This window comes from Trichosurus vulpecula, chromosome 3 (assembly GCF_011100635.1).
Source record: "Trichosurus vulpecula isolate mTriVul1 chromosome 3, mTriVul1.pri, whole genome shotgun sequence".
Lineage (NCBI taxonomy): Eukaryota > Metazoa > Chordata > Mammalia > Diprotodontia > Phalangeridae > Trichosurus > Trichosurus vulpecula.
Window position 1 is genome coordinate 431,218,293 of NC_050575.1, and position 16,296 is coordinate 431,234,588.

Below are 16,296 nucleotides of genomic sequence, written 5' to 3' on the forward strand. Positions count from 1 at the left end.
GCTTGGTTGGGGGTAATTGGAAATACGATAAGGGGGCTAGGGATTCTAGAAAGGAGGACTGTGTAGCGGTGAATTGGTTCACCAAGGGATCGAGATGGAGAGAAGAGGAGACAGTGGCTAATGCAAGAGGGATGGCCTGGGAGAGAATTGAGGAGTCGGGAGATTGGGGGTCTTGGTGTGGAAGAAGGGTAGGGTTTGGTAAGGGAAGGCAGAGGGGGAGGTGAAAAGCCAATAGATTATGGTCCTCTGCCTGCTTTGCTTTTCTCATCTATACAATGGGGATGATAATGGCAACTACCTCCCTCGTTGGTATGACGGTCAAATGAGATAATATTTGCCAAGTGCTTGGTACCAAGCCTGGAACACAGTAGGTGTTCAGTAAATGATTTTTGCCTCCCCTTCCCACCTTCTTTCTGCTAGATCATGTCATTTAGTGAGATGAAACTTTCACATTAATTCCATAAGCCCATAGGGGATCTACGGTTAGGAACTACTTCCTTATGGTTTTTACGAGGAAATTTTGAAAACCCCTCCAGGGTAGATTGAGAGTTTGCCTCCTTGACTTTTGCTGTTAGGGAGGGTCACAGGGGTGAGGAATTTCTTCAGGTTGGCTTAACACACCATTGCCTCTTTCTGGAGGGTCTAAAAGCCCAAGAGGAAGAATTTTGTAGTGGAAGGTCATGGAGACAGAAGAACTGACCTTTAGTTCCAATTTTAATGATTGCCAGCTATGGGACCCTGGGAACATCCTTGAACTTGGCAGCACCTCAGTTTCCTCACCTGCAAAATGAGGAATGATAATCTATGTAGTGCCTGCCTCGTGGGGCTATTTGTAGACGTTGAAGTATAATAGAAATGTGGGACATTCTTTCAGCCATCTGAAGCTGGGCAAGATGGAACCTTCTCTGGCCTATGTGAGAGGCAGACTGCACAATGCTTGAAGAGAACTGGACTCACAGTCAGAGGTTCTAGATTGAAATCCTGGCTCTGGCACTTACTACCTGCATGACCTTGGATCAGTCACTTAACCTCCATATGCCAGCTCTGCAGGGTTAAGAGGCAGGTGGAGACAAACTCTGACCTGGAGCCCAAAGGTCTGAGCTTGAGAATCAGCTTTGACATGGAATTAAGAAAGCAAGACACTGAACCTTCGTTTTCCTCATCTTTAAAACGGACATGATGATGCACACACTACCTGCCTCACTAGAGTGTTGCAGGGACAGTGCAAACTGAAAAGTCCTAAAGAAAGCATAGTTTTTATAGATGCCTCTCAATCCTTCATTCAGTGAGCTTTGATTTAAAGGCCCACATTTTCCAGGTGCTGTCCCAGGGGCTGAGGTTACAGAGATGAAAATGAAAACAATACTGCCCTCAAGAAACTTCCACTCTAAGCCCAGAATCACATGTTCATTTTTCGTTTATTGTTTTTTAACATTCACTATTTTTTTAAAATTCAGAATTTTCTTCCTCCCTCCAAACCCTCCCCTCCCCGATCCATTGAGAAGGCAAGAAATGTGATATCAATTGTACATGCGGAATCATGCGAAATGTATTGCCGTACTGGCTTTGTTGCCTCCAAAAAATCAAGAAAAAGAAAGTGAAAAAATTATGCTTCACTCTGCATGCAGGCTCCGTAAGTTCTTTCTCTGGAGGTGGGTAACACTTTTCGTCAAAAGTGAGGCTGGAGACTTTGCACAGCTCTCTCTCACTTCAAACCAATTCACTTGCAAGTCACAGCATCATCTTCTTGATGTCATGGTCCTCTTTGAGAATGAAGGGCAAACCACAACCACAACCTGTGAGGGGATCCCTTGTATTGCTGAGAATAGCAAAGTTATCCACAGCTGATCATCATACAATATCCCTGTTACTGGGTACAAACATTCTCCTGGTTCTACTCACTTCCCTTTGTATCAGTTCATATAAATCTTCCCAGGTTTTTCTGAAACTATCCTGCCCATCATTTCTTAGAGCACAGCAGCGTCCCATTGTGATCATATACCAGAACTTTTTAAATCACTAAGTGGTGGGCATCCCCCAATTTCCAATTCTTTGCCACCACAAAAAGAGCTTCTATAAATGTTTCTATACAAATAGGTCCTTTTTCCCTTTTCTCTGATCTCTTTGGGATACGGGCCTAGTAATGGTGTTGCTGGGTCGAAGGGTGGGCACGGTTCTACAGCTCAATAGTTCCAAATTCTTCTCCAGAATGATTGGCCTAGTTCACAACTCTACTAAGAGTTCATTAGTGCCCCAATTTTGCCATGACCCCTCCAGCATTTACCATTTTTCTTTTCTGTTATGTTAGTCAACCTGATAAATGTGAGGTGGTAACTCAGAGTTGTTCTAATTTGCATTTCTCTAATCGATAGTGATATAGAACATTTTTTCATTTTACTACTGATAGCTTTGATTTCATCTTCTGAAAACCACCTGTTCATATCTTTGACCATTTATCGATTGGGGAATGACTCATATTTTTACAAATTTGACTCACTTTCCTACATATTTGAGAAATGAGGCCTCTATCTGAGAAACTTTGTGTAAGAGTTTCCCTCCAGTTTCCCGCTTTCCTTCTAATCTTGGTTGCATTAATTTTGCTTGTGCAAAACCTTTTTAATTTAATGTAATCAAAACTATCCATTTTAGTTCTCATGATTCTCTCTATCTCTTGTTTGGTCATAAATTCTTCCCTTATCCATAGATCTGACAGGTAAAATTTTGCTTGCTCCCCTAATTTGCTAATATCACCTTTTTTCTTAATCATGTACCTATTTTGACCTCACCTTGGAATACCAAAGTGTTAAATGTTGGTCTATACCTAATTTCTGCCAAACTGCTTTCCAGTTTTCCTAGAAATTTTTGTCAAATAGTGAGTTCCTGTCTTAAAAGTTTCGATCTTTGGGTTTATCAAATACTAGATTACTATGGTCATTTACTACTGTGTCTTGTGTACCTAATCTTTCCACTGATCAACCATTCTTAGATTGTTTTGCTAATTACAGCTTTGTAATACAGTTTGAAATTTGATACCTCTAAGCCACCTTCCCTCACATTTTTTTTCATTAATTCCCTTGAGATTCTTGACCTATTGTTTTTCCAGATGAATTTTATTTTTTTTCTGGTTTTTAAAATAATTTTTGGTTGTTTTATTGGTATGGCCCACTTTGCACTTCTTATATACATTATATATACAGTACACATACACACATATATATGCATATACTTTTATATGCCCATATTGGTCCCCCCCCCCAGTAGAATGTAAGCTTGAGGTCAGGGACTGTTTCATTTTTATCTTTTCATCATCATCATTTGCCACAGTACCTGGCACACAGTAGGTGCTTAATACATGCTTGTTGATTGATTGCTACACAAGGTGTTCCAAAAGTCTGTGCAGTTTTAGTTAAGTAACACTTGAAGGTATAAGCATCCAGGGGGAGGGTTAATCACCAGTTATGAGTGTTTTTTCCTTCACCCCCCCCCCCCGTGGCAGTCCCCTGAGTCATGCCCCAACCTGTAATTTCCTAAGGGTTTTTTTGGTAACAGCTTTGAGAAAAATACTAGACTTGGGGCCAGGAGAGACCTGGGTTCAGACCCTGCCCCTGATGCTCACCAGCTTGTGATCCCAGGCAAGTCTCAACCTCTCTGAATCTCATTTCCTCATACCTAAAATTAGGCTAAGAGCTATTATTATATTTGGTTTCTGACTTTTGGGGTTGAGAGGACCACATGAGTTATCCATAAAGTGCTTTTATAAACATTAAAGTGTTATCATGGTGATCATAAGTGACTTTAGGTGTTATCAAGTCAACCTCTTCATTTTGCAGATGGGGAAAATGAGACTTAGAGGGAGCCTGCTAGTGCACAAGTGGTAAACAGCAGAGGTGGCACTTGAACCCATTTCCTCTACCTTGATTTAACTCTAAATTCAGCATTTCCCCCACTATACCAGGAAATCACTTCAGCCTGCCATCCAGAGCTTTGAGAATGAGTTCAGGATACAGACCCAGGGCTAGTTGTCCTTGGCTTCGTGGGGACTGGCCCAATTCTTTCTTAGGATGATTTTACCTATGAACTACAAGAAGGGAAATATCTAGGTCACAGAATAAGAAGAGTATGACAGGAGGATGGGCTGAGGGGATGGGGTTGTATGTAGGGCAATGTAGTTCAGGTCTTAGTTCTAGATCAGCGTAAGATGATGATGATAAGATCATAGAGTCATAGATAAGATCATAGACTCATACATAAGATCATAGATGTCATAGATAAGGTCATAGAGTCTTGGATAAGATCACAGATGTCATAGATAAGGTCATAAAGTCATAGATAAGATCATAGAATCATAGGTAAGATCATAGATATCATAGATAAGGTCACAGAGTCATAGATGAGGTCATAGATGTCATAGATAAAATCATAGGTGTCATAGATAAGATCATAGGTGTCATAGATAAGATCATAGGTGTCATAGATAAGATCGTAGTGTCATAGATAAGATGGTAGAGTCATAGATAAGATAATAGATGTCATAGATAAGGTCATAGAGTCATAGATAAGGTCATAGAGTCATAGATAAGATCATAGATGTCATAGATAAGATCCTAAGATGATTGACTCATAGATAGAGAACTGGAAGGGACTTCTGGAGGAATCAACCATCTTGTTTCCCCAAGACCCAAACCTTCTTTCACATTATTCTTGGCTTCTGTCTTCTTCCCTGCAGGCCCCATCTGGATGGACAATGTTCATTGCACCGGTAGAGAGGTGACCCTGGCCTCCTGCTCCTCGAATGGGTGGGGTGTCACTGACTGCAAACATACAGAAGATGTGGGTGTGGTGTGCAGTGATAAAAGGATCCCTGGTTTCAAGTTTGACAACTCGCTCATCAATCAGATTGATGTAAGTAATGCTCGCTTCCATGTGCACTCTGCACCCCTGGTCATGTTCGATTTGCACCAAGTTACATGATGGTGATGGTGATGATGATGGTGATGATGATGATGATGGTGGTGGTGGTGGTGGTGGTTTGATGATGATGCATGTGAGCATTTATATGCCACTTAAAGGTTTATAGAGTGTTTTACCCATGTGATTTCATCTTCATAATAATCCTGGGAGTGGGTGCTGGTCTTATCCTCATTTTACAGGTGAGAAAACAACATCCCAGTCCATTCTCCACTCAGCTGTCAAAGTAATCTTCCTAAAGTGCAGCTCCAGCTATATATAACTCCCCCACCTCATTCAATAACCTCCTGTGGCTCCCTATTACTTCAATAGGGATTACTTCAATATAAAATCCTGTTTGGCTTTTAAAGCCCCTTACAACCTGGCTCCTTCCTATCCTTCTAGTCTTCTTACTCACTTCTTCAAACTCTCTGACCCAGTCACACTGGCCTCCTGGCTGTTGAGCCTTCAGGACACTTCATCTCCCAACCCCAGAATTTTCCCTGACTGTCCCCAAAACCTGGACCTCTCTCCCTCCTCCTTTCCACCTCCCAGCTTTCCTGGCTTTCTTCCAATCTCCTCCAAAGTCTCACCTTCTGTAAGAACCTTTATCAGCCCTTCCTCATCTAAATGCCTTCCTTCCATTGATTATCCCCAATCTATCCTGCTTTCATCTTGTTTGTACATAGCTTTTTGTATGTTGTCTCCCATATTAGATTGTGACCTCCTTGAGAACAAGACCTGTCTTTTGTATCACCAGTGATTGGCACACAGTTGGCACTCAATAAATGCTTGTAGACTTAACTGAGATTGAGAGAGGTTCAGTGAGCCACCTAGGATCACACAGCTAGTTAAATATCTAAGGCAGGATTCAAATTCAGGTCTTCTGAACTCCTAAGTCCAATGCTTTCCACTGGACCACATAGTTGCCTTAGCTTAAAGGGTCTTCTATGATTAGGATGTTGCAGGCTCCCGGAATCTGAAGTGGAAGAGGACTCAGTGGCCATCTAGTCCAACTCAGATCTGAACTCCAATCCTCTTTATACAATAATTGGTTTTTGCTTGATGACTTTCCATGACGGGGAGCCTGCTACCTCCCAAGGCAGCCTGTCCCCTTGGGGACAACGTTGACCATTGGAAGTTTTCCTGACTTCAACCCTCCATTTGTTCTTCCATCCTGTGGCCAGCAGCAGCACAAGTCTGCTTAGTACCCACCAACAGCGTGACCTTTGGGCAATCCCTTGCCCTCCTTCAGCCTTAGTTTCTAACTCTTTAAAATGGGAGGGTTGGAATGGATGACTCCTGAATCTGGTGGACAGCTCTTTAAATACATGAAGACAGCTAACACGTTCCACCTCCTCACCCCCTCAGTCTTTTCTTCTACAGGTTAAATATTCCCAGTTCCTGAACCATAGCTTTCAACAAATATCTCAATTAATTAGTTAAGTAACATGTATTTAATTAATGTCTCATAGTCAAGCACTGCAAGGCCCATGGAAATCCCCCTCTCTGCCTTCAAGGAACTTCCCAGAAAATAACCCCTGATGATGGAATACTTTCAAGGACCAACACCCATAGGATCCAACCCATAGGGTCTCTATTATTTGAGTCAAATGCCATGCATCATGGAGATGTGGAAAGAGAACTGGCTTGGGAGCCTGGAGGACCTCGTTCAAGTCCTCCCTAATGCATCCTGGTTATACAACTCTGGATAAATCTCTTAACTTTTCACTGTTTGGGACAAGTCTGTAAGATAGTAAATTGTAGAAGAGATGCCAACCTGCATTGGTGGCATGTTTTCCTCATCTGGGAGTTCTCTATCCCATGAAATCACAGGTCTAGCCCCTATCCTATTCTTAGTGGATACTTATGGTAATTGGTCTCCAGCTGTTTTGGGGAGCTGATGATGGAGATGTTGACAGAAGTCTTTGAAATTGCCCTGTTTGGACTCCAGAAGGTATCTGCCAATGGAATGTGGTTTCGACATTTTCTCTCCATGACTAACCCCATCCTCCCATCTTCTCTTATATTCCTAGAGCACACCAAAAACTCTGGGATGCTGGCCAAGCCTGAATTATGGAAAAGAGATTAGTCGTTAGACTCACCAGGCTTGTTTTATCCCAAATGATGGGATGGGATAAGACCACCCCCATTGTGTACCCTTCAAGTTGGGCCAGCATCCAACCCAGCATTACATCATGGCTAGAGGAGGTTATTATATATCTCAGATACACTGCAGTAATTCAAGGAGCCATTTTTTGTTTGTTTGTTTTTTCTTAATGCAAGCTATCCCTCAACAAGTTGGGAGCTATTTTTCAAGAGTTGTTAAGAACAAAAGAGGCATGTCTTTGTGGTCCACCTGGTGATGAGCCTCACTAGCTTAGCTAGGCAGGTCAACAATCAAACATTTAATAAGCACCCACTATGTGGTAGGCTTTGGCAATACAAAAGCAAAAATGAAGCAATCCTACCTTCAGGGGGCCCACATTCTATCAATCAACAAGCATTTTTAATGTACCTACTATGTGCCATGCACAGTGAGAGGCCCTTGGGATACAAAGACAAAGATGAAACATTGCCTCCCTCAGAGGGCTTACTTCTATCCAAGAAACAACACGTAGATATATAAAAGGCTACAAAGTGTCGAGTAAACACATACAAGGTCATTTTTGGTGGGGAAGCAAAGGCAGCTCTAGGGACTCTGTGGGTGGCGGCCCTCGAACTGAGCTTTGGAGGAAGCTAAAGTCTCCAAGAGATGAGGGTGAAGAGGGAGGGCATTCCAGGCCTGGGGGATGTGCAAAACTAGAGGGCTGGAAGATGAGATGGCATGTGAGGGACAGCAAGAAGACTTTTTGACGGGTTTGTAGATTGTGTGAAAGGCTGGGATTCAGACAGAGAAATATGCATTTGGTTTCAAGGGTAATATTGACCCACTGGGATTTCTTGGCATGGTCAGACCTGGACTTTAGGGAAAATCACCTTGGCAGTTGTGTGGAGTGGGCAAGGAGGCCAGTTAGGAGACCATTGTACTAGTCTGGGTGAGGAACAATGAGGAACTAGACTAGAATGGTTGTCGCATATCAGCTGATGGCACCCCTCCAGGCAGGGCTCATGCTCAAAGCCTTGCTGGCTTGGTGGGATCTGCTAGAGTATGTTGTCTCCTGGAACAGTCTGGAAAATCAGAGTCACATTCATGCTATAGACACAATGGGAGTAACTCACCAACTCGTAGTTTGCACATTTCATGGAATCACAGAATTTGAGAGTTGGTGGCCATCTAGTCCAATTCAAACCCCCAAGGAATCCCCACAATAATATTCCTACAAGTGATCAGTTAGCCTCTCCTCTAAGACCTCCATGGGAGGGTCACTCACTCTCAAAACTGGGAGGGATAGAGTCCAACCTCTACCCAATCAAGGATATCCTCTTAAGTACCTTCAACATGTGGCCATCTAGTCCTTTCTAGAACATTCCAAACTAAGGGGAATCAACACTCTCCCTCCTTCCTTCCTAAGGCTGGCCCTTCTGCTTTGAGATAGTTCCATTTTTTAGCAAGTTTGTCTTTCCATAAAGTCTAAACCTTCCTCATGTCTCCTCCAACTAGATTGGAAGCTCTCTGAGTACAAGGCCTTGTTTCATTCCTCCTTATGTTTCCCTCAGCCCTCACACAATGCTTTGCATACAATAGGTGCTCAACATATACTGCCATTGCCTACATACACATGCGTGTCTGTGTGTGTGAGTGTGAAACTTGTTGTTGTTCAGGCATTTCAATTGTCTGACTCTTCGTGATCCTGTTTGGGTTTTCTTGGCAAAGATACTGGAGTGGTTTGCCATTTCCTTCTTCAGCTCATTTGACAGATGAGGAAACTGAGGCAAATAGGGTGAAGTGACTTTCCCGTGGTCATACGGATAGTAAGAATCTGAGGTCAAATTTGAACTCAGGTCTTTCTGACTCCAGGCCCAGTGTTTTATTCACTGTGCTACTTAGCTGCCCACATCTATTTGTCTATCTATCTCTCTATCTACCTACACACCATTATACACACACACACACATACATATAATGTGTGTGTATGTTCATTGTGGTTGTGGTATGTGTATATTATATATATAACAATTATGTGTGTGTGGGTATGTACGAAGGCAATTCATCTTTGTATCCCATTATATTGTTTTAGGGTTAGAAGAGAAAAGACCTTGGATGGTCTCAAGACCAAGTCCTTCACTTTATAGATGAAGAAACTAAGGCACAGAGGGATTAGACTTATACAGCCAGTTAGTGTCTGAGGTAGGATTTGAACTCAGGACCTGCTGATTACAAGTCCAGTGCCCTATCTACTATATCAACCAGTCCCTCATAGATGAAAGTCCATCTGTTAAGTAGGCTGGTTTGGTTGGAGCATAGGATGCATATTTTCCGGCCATGGTAAATAAAGCTAATCCCCCTCCAACTGTCAGCCCTTCAGATATTCAATGACAGCCATCCTGTACCCATGGACCCTTCTCTTTTTCAGACTATGGAGCCTTAGACCTTTCAAAAATGTAAGCTGATGTCATTCTGGTTTCTAATGATGAGCATGATCTAAGCCTCCAACAATATTGGTGGCTTTTGATGGTTAAATCCAGTCTACAGCCCTAGTAATGTGCCCCCATGGAGTTTAGCTCATATAATCTCCTGGAAAATTTCAGATGTGTTGCTCATCTCACAGAGGCTCTGCCCTAAAGTTCCGTATTACCTTCCCTACTCCCCCGTGCCCCAACTCCATAGTACCTATGACAGTGCCGAGCCTGTAAAAGCACTCAGTAAATGTTGGCTGCTTGGTTGATTGATCTGGCTCATGTACCCTGGTGAGCATCTATTTTCCCAACAATGCCTTCTCCCCATGCCTGTAAAATGGACTTTTGCCCTCCTTAGGTTGTGATTCTGCAGGGATAAATTTAGATTGAGCAGCAATGAAAAGTACATAGGATTTTCTAATTTCCTCACACTATACACCCAAAGAACTGAGACAGTGAGCTTGTTTATGACATACTTAATAGGTCTCTGTTCAGTTTATTGCCTTAATTGTAGCTCCAGGATAACTCATTTTGAGCACTGAGCTCAGATCTAGATTGCTTGGGATAAGAGAGGCATTGACAGCTTGAATGGGAGGAAGGTGAGTCAAAATGCTGCTAGGGCACTGGATCAGGCAAATTTAGACAATCTTAGGGTCATAGGTTCAGAACCGTAAAGGATGTTCAAGGCCAGCAAGTCCAACTGCCCTTATTTCTTTTCTCCATCCCTCCGCTCCCTGCCCTAGAGAAGGCTACAGTTAAACGCACGCGCACACACACGTACGTGTATAAATCATGCTACACATACTTCTATTTATGAGTTCTTCCTCTGGAGGTGGAGAGCATCTTCTTTCATATATCCAAATCTTGCGATGTTTTTCTAAAATCAATCAGCTCATCATTTCTTATAACGCAACAGTATTCCATCACAATCACACACCACAACTTGTTTAGCCATTCCTCATTTCAAGGGCATCGATCATTTTAGCCAGTCTGATAGGTATAAGATGATATCTCAAAGTTGTTTTAATTTGCATTTCTATATCAATAACGATTTAGAGCATTTTTCCATATGACCATATACTTTTGATTTCTTCATTGAAAAACTGCCTATTCATATCCTTTAATCATTTATCAATTGGGGAATGACTCTTTTTCTTATAAATTTGACAAAGTTCTTTATATATTTGAGAAATGAAACCTTTGTCTGAGAGACTGTTTATAAACATTTTCCCTTGAATTTTCTGATGTCCTTCTAATCTTGGCTACACTGGTTTTATTTGTACAAGAACCCTTTAATTTAACATAATAAAAATTACCCATTTTACACCTTACAATGAATGCTCTCTATCTCCTGTTTCTTCTTATATTATTCTCCTATCCATGACTCTCATAGGTAATATGTTCATGTTCTTCTAATTTTCTTGTGATATCTCCTTTTATATCTAGGTCATGTACCCATTTTGACCTCATCTTGGTACATGGTTTAAGATAGTGGTCTATGCCCAATTTTTGCCAGACTGCATTCCAGCTTTCCCAACAATTTTTACCAAATAATGAATTCTTATCCCCAAAACATAAATCTTTACGTTTGTCAAACACAACGTTGCTATACTACTATATGACTACGGTATATTGCATGTCTATTCTGTTCCCCTGTCTACCTTTCTATTTCTTAGCCAGTACTAGATAGCTTTGTGGCTTACTGACTTATAATGTAGTTTGAGGTCTGGTACTGCTGAAGCTCCTTACTTTACATTTTTTCCATTAGAAATTCTTAAACATTTGTTCTTCCAAATGAATTTTGCTATTTTTTCTAACTCAGTAAAATAATTTTTAAAGCAATTTAATTGGGATGGCATTGAATAAATAAATTGGATAAGATTGTCATTTTTTATTATTTTGGTTTTGTCTACCGATAAACCATTAATATTTCTCCAATTATTTAAATCTGGCTTTATTTGCATAAGGAGCATTTTATAATTATGTCCACTTAGTTCCTGGGTCTGTTTTAGCAGGTATACTCTCAGGTGTTTTATGCTCTCTACAGTTATTTTTAGTGGGCTACCTCTTGCTATCTCTTCTTAAAGGATTTCTTTGGTGATATATAAAAATCCTTCTAATTGACATGGGCTTATTTTATATCCTTCTACTTTCCTAAAATTATTAATTGTTTCAACTAAATTTTTAGTTGAATCTTTAGGATTTTCAAAGAGATAGTTTATTACATCTCCTTATTTTACAGACAAGGAAACTGAGGCTGACAGGACAAATGACTTCTGCAGGTCACACAGCTAGCTAGTGAGCATTTGAGGCAACACCAATGTCCACAGGGAGAAGGCACAATGCCCATCTGGCCATCCTTCTCTTTGGGCCACCACCATGCATCATTCTGACACTCATTCCTTTTCAAGAAAACATTCCAAAGAACTCAACAAACATTCCTTGACAATCCCCGATCTGTTTGGCAGTGAGGTAGTCTGAGGCCCGAAAGGGTCAGTCCCCAAGATCTATGTTATGAGAAATTATGGAGCCCATTGGGAATTTTGTTACCTCTGTTCAGAGATTCTGGGATCTTAGTCTCTGAATGGAAGGCAGCATGGCATGGTATCAGGAAGACCTGGGTCCAAGTCATGTATTGGCTGTGTGACCCTGGGCAAGTCAGATAGACAGACAGATAGGTAGGTAGATAGGTAGATAGGTAGGTAGGTAGGTAGGTAGATAGATAGATAGATAGATAGATAGATAGATAGATAGATAGCATTTATCCAGGTCTTACTTTGTGTCAGGCACTGTAAGGGGATGTAAAAAGAAGAAAACAAGGTTGACCCCAACTCTAAAGGAGGCTGCATTCTAATGGGGGAATACAAAATGCAGGGAACAGGGACAACAGCCTGTACAAAGGCCTGGAGATGGGAGGTGGAGCATAGTGCATGAGGAACAGCAACGAGTTTGTGGAGTCTGTGGAGTGGAGTGAAATCTGAGAAGACCAGAAGGGCTTCCTGCAGAAGTGAGGTGGGCGGGGGGGGGGGGGGCGGGCTTTTGGCTGAGTCCTGCAGGAAGCCTGAGCACAGCAGTGTGGAGGAACATAATTCAATGCTCAGCCAGTCATGGGCTGAAGAGGAGTGTTGTGTACAAGGAACAACCAGGCCAGTGGATCACAGAGTATGTAGAGGGGTGCCTGGAAAGGTAGGACAGTCCAGGGTGTAAAGTGCTTTGAAAACCAAATCAAATATTTTATATTTGGTCTTGAAAATAATAGGGAACCATGGAAGTCCATTGGTTAGAGAAGAAAGTAAGACATGGACGTACCTGTGCCTTGGCAGCTGAGCAGAGGATGGATTGGAGAGAGGGAGAGACCTGGGGCAAGGAGACTAGTTGCAAGGGTAATACAATAGTCCAGTCAAGAGGTGATGAAGGGAGGGGAGGAATTGAAGATGACACCAAAGTTTCAAGCCTGGGTGACTGGGAGGCTGGTGTTGTCTATAATAATAGTCACACAGGAAGAGGGGAGAGCTGGGAGGGGGAAATGAGTTCTGTTTCAGCCACGTTAAAGTTCAGATACATATGAAACATCTAATTGGATTTGCCCAAGAGACTGTTGGTGATATGGAACCAGAGTAGGGATTAATATTCTAGATCTGAGGATTGTCTGCATAGAGATGGTAACTGAACCCTCCAAGTGAGATGGAATAGAGAAAGAAAAGGAGAGCCCAGGACAGAGCCTTGAAGGACACCTACAGCTAGTGAGTGTGATCAGGAAGGAGATACATAAATGGAGACTGAGCAGAATGAATCAGACATGAAGACCCAGACTGGATAGAGTAACCAAAAGAGAGGAAGAGCACCAATGTCCAAGGCTGCAGAGGCCAAAAAGGCTGAAGACTATGATTTGGCAATGAAGAGCTCACTGGCAACTTTGGAGAGAATAATTTCCATTGAATGATTAAGTCAAAAAGCAGACTGGAGAAGGTTGAGCAGATGAAGTAGAGGAAGTTACAAAACTGTAAAAAAATAATTAACAGTCCATAAAAGCAGAATTAGTTGCCAAGCAGCCAGATTACTGGTGAGGAACCTTTGCATGCTTAGCTAGGCTGGCCCTACTCTGTTGTCAACGGTGTGATGGGGTTATAATTTTTAATAGCAATAATAGCATTATGTAATACTTCAGGGTTTGCAGACCTTTGGGTAAACTCATTTGATTCTTGCCCAGTTTTTTTTAACAGATGAAATAACTAAGCTGAGAGAAAGGAATGACTTGTCCAGGGTAACGCATCTAAATAAGTACCTGAGGCAGGATTTAAACCCAGATCTTCCGGATTGAAAGCCAAGCATCCTTTTTACTGCACCACCTATCTGCCTGTAGGAGACTTGCTTATCACTATGGAAGTGATTATTGAAAAAAGGCCACTGTGCTTGGCAGTGGGATGAGGCCTTTTCCCCTCCTCCTTTCTTTCCCCTTCTCTCCTTTTCTCTTTCTCCTTTTCCTTCTTCTCCTTTTTGTTCCTCTTCTACCCTCTCCTTTTTTCTCTACTTTCCCCTTCCCCTCTTCTCTGCTTCCCCTTTTTCTCTTCCTTCCCCTTCTTTACTTCTCTTTTCCCATTTTTCTCCTCTCTTTTGCTTTTATCTCCTTTTCTCTTTCACCTATCTTCCTCCTCCTTTTTTTCTCCCTTCCTCTCTCTCCTTCCTTTACCCCCTTTCCTTTTTTTCTCCTTCCTCCCTTTCCCCTTCCCTTCCCTTCCCTTCCCTTCCCTTCCCTTCCCTTCCCTTCCCTTCCCTTCCCTTCCCTTCCCTTCCCTTCCCTTCCCTTCCCTTCCCTTCCCTTCCTTTCCCTTCCCTTCCTTTCCCTTCCCTTCCCTTCCGTTCCCTTCCCCTTCTTCCTTTCCCCTTTGCATTTGCTGCATGCATACCACTGTCCTGGTCACAAAGGGGAACAGAAGACCTGGATGAGGATGTTTCAGACCATCCAGATAGACAAGATTGGCACACAGCTGGAGGCTGCAGTCCAAGCCAGAAGCCAGCACATGGTAGCAGGATACAGAAGACCCAGGCAGAAGTGCCAAAGGCATTTACCATGGCCAGCTAAGCCCTCCTAGGGAGCAGTGAGGTCGGAGGCATAGGATGACTTCACAGATCTCCGTTGTTTTTCATTTCCCTCGAATGCTTCCCTATTGCTGTAATGGGGATTCGGCTTGTGGCTGCCATGACTCACAGCGGCATTTCCCCGTCCACAGCCACTGCGGGAACTTTCCATGTGCAAACAAGCCATTGGCTGGGGGCCGAGAGCCTGCACCTCTTCCCCTGCTGGCATCCTGCAAAACTAGGTCATTGAAATGGGACTTGGCTACAGGGGAAGAATCTTCATAGCAGTTAGATGGCTCGAGATTCTTTCATCTACAGTGTAGTGGAGACGTGCTTGTACAGGCTGACGTGGTTAGCCCTTGTGGGTAAAGGGGGCTTGGTGATTAGGGAGCACTGGAAAGACCCTCTTCCCTACAAAACCCCTCCCCTACCAGCTTTGTAAGATACTTGGGACTCCAGCATTAGAGCTCCATTCCTTTGGGTTAAGGAATTGCCTTATAGTAGTTTTTGTGGATAAGATGAAGAGATGTTGGCTGGATAATAGTATGGTGAGGCAGCTGAAAGATGGCTGAATTTGGAGTCAGATAATTTGAGTTCAGATCTCAACTCTGCTTCTCCCTACCCGTGTGACCTGGGCCAAGTCAGCTCTTTGGGTTTCAGTCTCCTTTTCTCTAAAGTGAAGGGCTTGACATTTAAGGCCCCTTTGCAGCTCTAAATCTGTGATCTGGGGACTCATTTAGGGGGATTCATCCAGTTGCATGATTATGAGTAAAAAGTATCAATTAATGAATTGATGTCCACTTGGAGGGAGGTCTCGTGTGCCACAAGGTTCTGTTCTCAGCCTTCCCTTAGCTTACCTTTCTATCACTGTCTTGGATAAAGACAAAGAAGAGAAAGGCAGCCAAATCTATAGGCAAAGTGAAGCTGAGAGTGGTAGCAGACATGATGGGCTGACTTGAACAAAGTGAAACCTCTTTTGAAGGTAAATAGAGGCTCCTATGGTGAGTGGAAAAGCACAGGTCTAGGCACCACAAGGCCTGGGTTCTAGCCCCAGTTCTACCATTAACCAAGGGGACAAATGACTCCCTTTCTCTAGATTCTCTAGACAAATGATTCCCTCTCTCTAGGCTCTCTAGACAAATGACTCCCTCTCTCTAGGCTCTCTAGACAAATGACTCTCTCCTTCCTCATCTGTAAAATCACAAGTTAGTGGTTTCTAAGGCCTCTTCTAGGCCTTGCATCTTGTGCTTGTATAAAACTGAGCTTTGGTAGTGGTTTGGAAGGAAGACATGAACAGTGTGTTTGAAGCACCAGTGTAAAAGACCCTAGGCTGCTAGGGGGTGCATGACAGCAATGACTGGGTGATGGGCTGATTGAGGAGGGGGCAGCGAAACTGGGGAGAGTGACACTAAGAGGGGACCAAGGAAGACAAGTATCTACTTGGTAATGTTGCCAACACCTAGAGAAAACTGGATGGGTTCAAGGTTCTATATGAGACTAAGGTTAGGCCCAGACAAGCTCTTTACCTACACCTTGGTTCCCTTCCTGTATTGTCAATTGCCACCTCCATATCCCTTGCACTAGCATATTGTACAATTATGAAAACCCTGAATTCCCTTTCTCTGACTCAGTCTCCAATCCATGGAACGTGAGTCTTAACATCTCTGCTCCCTACCATCTTGCTTCCTGCCCCCTTCTAGGTCTACAAGG

At 42.8% G+C, this 16,296-nt stretch overlaps 1 protein-coding gene across 2 annotated transcripts in view; it reads left to right on the forward strand.

Moving 5' to 3' along the window:
• Nucleotides 1-16,296, forward strand: part of LOXL2 (lysyl oxidase like 2) — a 163,247-nt gene that overhangs the window by 31,506 nt on the left and 115,445 nt on the right. For both annotated transcript variants that reach the window (XM_036752881.1, XM_036752882.1), the window contains exon 3: nucleotides 4,727-4,902. In XM_036752881.1, the coding sequence (XP_036608776.1) occupies nucleotides 4,727-4,902 (176 nt within the window). The remainder of the gene's footprint in view (nucleotides 1-4,726; nucleotides 4,903-16,296) is intronic.